At 42.9% G+C, this 6212-nt stretch overlaps 1 protein-coding gene across 7 annotated transcripts in view; it reads left to right on the forward strand.

The window, feature by feature from the left end:
* The window catches only part of Snap47 (synaptosome associated protein 47), a 111801-nt gene that overhangs the window by 41089 nt on the left and 64500 nt on the right, over positions 1-6212 (forward strand). For 6 of the 7 annotated variants that reach the window (XM_048801349.1, XM_015498755.2, XM_015498756.2 and 3 more), the window contains one exon: positions 3315-3805. In XM_048801349.1, coding sequence (XP_048657306.1) covers positions 3315-3805 — 491 coding nt within the window. The remainder of the gene's footprint in view (positions 1-3314; positions 3806-6212) is intronic. The other variant, XM_048801350.1, reaches the window with a different exon arrangement.

Genomic DNA, 6212 nt, shown 5'->3' on the forward strand with positions numbered 1-6212 from the left:
GGAATCCCCCGGGGGGGGGGGGTGCGACTTGCTTTCTTATAGACTCTGCTTTTTAATGATTGTCTTCTCTTTCTTCTCTGTATAGGGGACTGAGAGCAGGGGTGTGAAGGTTAACTGTTAGCAACATGTTGTTCTTTCTTTGATAACCAAGCATTATCCTTTCTCTCTGGACCCCCATCCTTCATTATCTTCACTGACTGCCTGACCTTTGCCCCTGCCCCAGTTTGCTGAGGAACATGATATATCCTGTCCACTTAGGCCAGGCAGGGTTGCAGGCAAAGAAAGCATGTAGGGGTCAGCATAGTGAGCCCAATTATAGAATCATTCTCAGCCTCGAGTTCCTACTATCCTCATCTGTTTCTCCCCTAACATTGTCAGATGTGAGTTGCTGATATTTTCATAAGGAAGACCTATTGGTAATGAGGTAAAATGGAGAAGAAATAAAAGGTAGGTAGAAAGGCCTCCTTCTCACAAATGTTCCTCTAAAAAAGGGCACCCCTCACTCTTGAGATGGCTCAAATTCTACTCTAGAAATGTGCATCTTCAAGCCCTTTCACTTTTTTAACAAAGTTTTTCCTCTGCTAGAATTTGACTTCTCCTTAAATTCTTTTCAGGATATGTCAAGAGCCTGAAAGATCCAAGTAGAAGTCTCTTCTGCCTCTGTGGAGATCTCCAACCTCTATGCATTCTGTGTTATCTTCTTGCAAGCTCCTTATTGGCTTGGCGCACGAGTTATGTGGCCTTATGAAATGAAGGACAGGGCACTTACTCTTACACTGTTCTTTATACAATTGGTATTATTTCTTTCTTAATGTTTGACAGAATTCACCAGTGAAACTGAGACAGGGATTTAGGGTGTATAGAGAGATACTGAGTCTTGAAGGAAACATCCATGAGCCATTGAGACACAGAAAGCACAGTGGGAAACATCAAGGGACATGCACTGGGCCATACCCTTGTAAAACGAGGGAAATTCACTGGCATAGACTTGTACAGCTCCACCTGCCTCTGCCTCTTGTCCAGCCCCAAGCACCAGCCCCTATAAATATGAACACCTGCACCAATAGGTTGGTGTCTCTCCCTCTGCAGAGCCTGCCCTCTTCCTCGGGTGCATGTTCCTTGCTTTACCCAGAGACATCTCTCTTTTGAGACTGAGGCTGTTCTTCCTTGAAGAGCATCTGCTTTCCTAAAGACACCTCCATTTACACCTTGGACTGACACATTCTGAAACTCTTTTCCGTATTGTGCCAAAAACCCCTCTGGTCCTGAGTCAAGTTCTCCCTTTGGGAACTCCTCAGACACTTCTTGGGAGATGTCTCTCCTCCCATGAATCTCTCTTCTCTTCCTCATTTCTCTTCTCTTCCTTTTTATGTCCTTCCAAACCTTTTTTTTAATTAAATTAAATTAATGAATTATTTATTTAAACCACCTAGATCATATTTTTTGCTATGACAAGATCTTAATTACAGATTCAATTTCTTTGTAAAGCAATTCATATTCCTTTTTGTGTGGCAGTATTGTGAATGGAACCCAGGAGTACTCTACCACTAAGCCATATCCCCTAGCACTTTTTATTTTGAGATAGGGTCTTGCTAAGGTTTCCAGGCTGGCCTTGAACTTGCAACCCTCCTACCTCAGCCTTCTGAGTTGCTGGAATTACAGGTATAATTCATACATTCTTAACTTTTTTCTTGCCTTAGTTTCAGAATGTTTGATTTTTCAAGTGTTTCCATTTCATATAAGTTGTCAATTTATTGATGTTGGGAATAATATCTACAAGCCTTTCATGATCTATGGTAATCTTTCTCCCCTTTTCATTCCCAATATTGGTAATTTGCATTTTCTCTTTTTTTTCTTTGATCATTTCTTGTTAGTGATTTATTAATTTTTTAAATTAAAAGAACTAAATTTTGGTTTTGTCAATGTTTCATTTTTTTCTGTTTTCAATTTCACTGATCTCTGCATTTCTTTTTTCTACTCACTTGAATTTAGTTTATTCTTTGCTTTGAAACTTTTTGAAATAGAAGCTTAGATCGCTGACTTCAGCCTTTCCAGAAAGATTTGAGAGCTGTCGTTTCTATCTAACAGCTGCTGTATTTGCTTCCTACCAGTTTGTGTTTGTTCTAATTTCGTTTTGATTGACTTTTAATATGGTCTAATTTCCTTTTTTCTTTTTTGGATCCCTGTATTACTTCAGCACGTGTTTAATTTCCAAATATTTAAGGATTTTGAGGTTATCATTTAATTATTGATTTTCTAGTTTTATTTCTTTGTGTACAGAGTACTGTGTGTGTGTGTGTGTGTGTGTGTGGTACTAGGGATTGAATCCAAGGGTGCTATACCACTGAGCTACATCCACAGCCCTTTCTATTTTTTATTTTGAGATAGGGTCTCACTAAAGTTGACATCTCTCATCTCTTCCTCATCTCTCTTCTCATCCTTTTTATGTCCTTCCAAACCTTTTATTTTTTAATTTAATTAAGTTAATGAATTATTATTATTATTATTATTATTATTATTATTATTATTATTATTATTATTATTTGGTACAGGGGATTAAACCCAGAGACACTTTACCAATTTAAAAAACATCTACAACAGCGATTGTTTCTCCTTTTGATCTTGTCAGTTTTTTTTAATTTTTTGTTTAATTAATTTTAAAGTTCTGCTAAATGCATACACATTTAATATTAAATGTTTCTGTTGGATAGATTCTCTTATTATCATGCAGTGCCTTCTTCACCCTTAGTAACTAACATTCATACTTTGAGCATGATATATCTATTTCTAATCCTTTGTTTTCACTGTACCTGTGTTTTCATATTTTTACCATGTGTTTTTAACCATGTGTCTCTAAACATTCATCACTGTATAGCTGGAACTTGTTTCTTTCTTCAGGTCGACAATCTGCCATGTATGATTCCTACTGTATTGAACAGTGCAGAGCATCCACACTGCTGAAAGTTATCTTAGCTCTCAGAAATTGAGGTCAGGATTGATTTTGAGTCAAAATTCCTCAGGTCAAGGCAGAATATTATGGAAAGAGAAATATCATAATCTGATGTGCATATTTGCCATGTCCTTACTACAGATTAGCTGAGTATCTCTAGGCAAGTATCCTTACTGCCTTGAACCTCCATCCCCTTCGTGAACCATGGAGCTAACAGCTCTGCTCTTTCTGCTTCATAAGTGCTTGTGAGAAACATTAATGGTAATGTGCTTTACTAAGGTTAAAGCAGTCTTTTAACAAACAAAAATCATTACTCTTTTAAAGCAGGTTGACTCAGTTTTCTGTGTTTTCTTTTCACTTTTAGATTGCTGACAGAACTGGAATCGCCTTCATGGTGGCCTTTCAGCTCCAAGCTTTGGAAGACACCAGTAGAAGTAAAGCCCAGGGAAAGCACCTCCATGGCTGGTTCTGAGCCATTTGGAAAGGAGGGGGTCGTGGCCAAAATCCCTGCTATTATTTCCCAAAGAACAGAGTTCCATGTTAAGCCAGGAAGGCTCACCATCCTGGTTTCTGGGTTGGAAATCCATGACTCCAGCTCTTTGCTCCTACACAGGTTTGAGAGGGAAGACCTAGATGACATTAAGGTGCACTCGCCTTATGAGATCAGCATTCGCCAGCGGTTTATTGGAAGACCAGATGTGGCCTATCGAGTGATATCTGCCAAGATGCCAGAGGTCATTCCCCTTTTAGAAGTACAGTTCAGCAAGAAGATTGAGCTGCCACAAGAGGCCTCTGTGCTCAGGAGCACAGGGGCTTCTTCCTCCACAGAGAGGAGCTGGTCCTTCTGGCATGCAGGTAAGTGACCCAACCAGATAGCCCTTGTGCCCAGACATAAAGCAGTTTCTAGCTACTCTACTCAGTCTGGACACTGCAAGTTTGACTGCTGAGTTATACCGTATACTCGATAGACACTTGGATTTCAAAACTGGTCAGCGCCATGGTGGGATTTTGGATATCCCCTAAGGACCCCTGTGTTGAATGAAGGCTTGGTCCCCTGGGTGGCACTACTGAAAGGTGGTAGAACTCCTTAGAGGTCGGGCCTGGTGGAAGGTCCTTAGGTCATTAGGGATATGCCCTTGAAGGGGATTGAGGGACCCCAGCCCCTTCCTGTCTCTTTTGCTTCCTGGCTTGTGATGAGGTGAATGGTTTTATTCCTCCTTGTGCTTGTGTGTGATGTGCTGCCTCACCACGGGTCAGAAACAGTGGGATTGCCTGATCTCCAATTGGGAACCTCTAGAACTGCATGCCAAATTAAAACTTTTTTCTTTATAACTTGACTCAGGTATTTTATTATAGGACTATATGTATTATTATATGTGTGAATTCATGTTGTTATAACAAAATACCAGAAACTGGAAACATTATAAAGAAAAAAAGTTCATTTATCTTATGGGTTTGGAGGCTTAAGGCCCAAAATGGAGCAGTCCCTTCTATTTGGTCTCTTGTGAGGGCCTCATGGCAGATGATATTGTACTAGGAGTATGTGTGAGAGGGAGAGGTCATATGGCAAGACAGAAAGCCAGAGAGATTCAGAAGTCAGGCTTGTACTTTTATAAAAACTTGACTTTTCAGGAACTCATTAGGATCTCATAAGAACTACTTTAATCCCTTCTGAGGGCAGCACCCCAATCACTTAAGGACTTCCCACTAGGCTGCAACCCTTAAAGTCCCAGCACATATCAACATTACTACAAGGAGACCAAGCTCTGAACACGTGACCCCATATACACCTTCCACATCTGAACCATAGGAAGGGGCATTGCTAGTCGTTCAGAATAAAGAAACTCCACATCCACTGTCCTCTCTTCATTTCCTCAGATTGATTCAAGAATGAGGACTCACAGCCCTAACCTGGCATAAGTTACCTCTGCTGGTGGGCCACCCTCCCCATGCCTCCCAGCCATCCAACCTCCCCTGGCTCAAGGCATGAATCTACCAAGCCAGAGACCAGGTATACTTTCATTGAGAACATGGCAGTGCCATGAGCTTTCAGCTTTCTCCAGATGCTCTACAATGGGGCATTGTGGAGCATGACACTAAACTAGATATGACCTGAGAGTCCAGCAAGAGAGGACATATATTTGGACATGCGTTCATCCACCAAACTCTTGAGCCATTCCTGCATAGGGACTGGGTAAGGGTTCATAGAGAGATGGAGACAAACATGTAAAAAATCACATGCTACGACATAGAACAGAATACAGGTATTTGGTATGAGAAAGAAAATTGTCACAAGAATACTCAACCATAAATATCCATTGAGATGTGAGTTGAGGGCAAGAGGGATCATGGATCTGCCCTTCTACACTGAAACTGAGAAGAGGGGAATTGTTGGACTTCAAAGAGACTTGCCATCTTGGTGAGGTAGTGACTGTCCTAGAGGAGTGGGCAGTGGGAGGTCCTGGGTGTGTGACTGCATGAAGGAGTTGTGCCATCTTGTGGAAGTGTGACTGTCCTAGAGGAGTGGGCAATGGGAGGTGACTGGATATGTGAGTGCTTGGATGAGGTGTGTGGCACTTGGGGAGGTGGTGACTGTCCTAGAAGTGTGGGCAATGGGGAGGTGACTGGGTGTGTGACTGTGGGGAGGAGATGTGGCACTTGGGAAGGTGGTGACTGTCCTTGAGGAGTGGGCAGTGGGAGGTGCCTGGGTGTGTGACTGCAGGGAAGAGGTGTGTGGCACTTGGGGAGGTGGTGACTGTCTTAGAGGAGTGTGCAATGGGGAGGTGATTGAGTGTGTGACTGCAGGGAAGAGGTGTGTGGCACTTGGGGAGGTGGTGACTGTCCTAGAGGAGTGTGCAATGGGGAGGTGATTGAGTGTGTGACTGCAGGGAAGAGGTGTGTGGCACTTGGGGAGGTGGTGACTGTCCTAGAGGAGTGTGCAATGGGGAGGTGATTGAGTGTGTGACTGCAGGGAAGAGGTGTGTGGCACTTGGGGAGGTGGTGACTGTCCTAGAGGAGTGTGCAATGGGGAGGTGATTGAGTGTGTGACTGTGGGGAAGAGGTGTGTGGCACTTGGGGAGGTGGTGACTGTCCTAGAGGACTGTGCAATGGGGAGGTGATTGGGTGTGTGACTGAGGGGAAGAGGTGTGTGGCACTTGGGGAGGTGGTGACTGCCCTAGAGGAGTGTGCAATGGGAGGTGCCTGGGTGTGTGAGTGCTTGGAGGAGGTGTGTGGCACTTGGGAAGGTGGTGACTGTCCTAGA

Source organism: Marmota marmota, unplaced genomic scaffold (assembly GCF_001458135.2).
Source record: "Marmota marmota marmota unplaced genomic scaffold, marMar, whole genome shotgun sequence".
Taxonomy (NCBI): domain Eukaryota; kingdom Metazoa; phylum Chordata; class Mammalia; order Rodentia; family Sciuridae; genus Marmota; species Marmota marmota.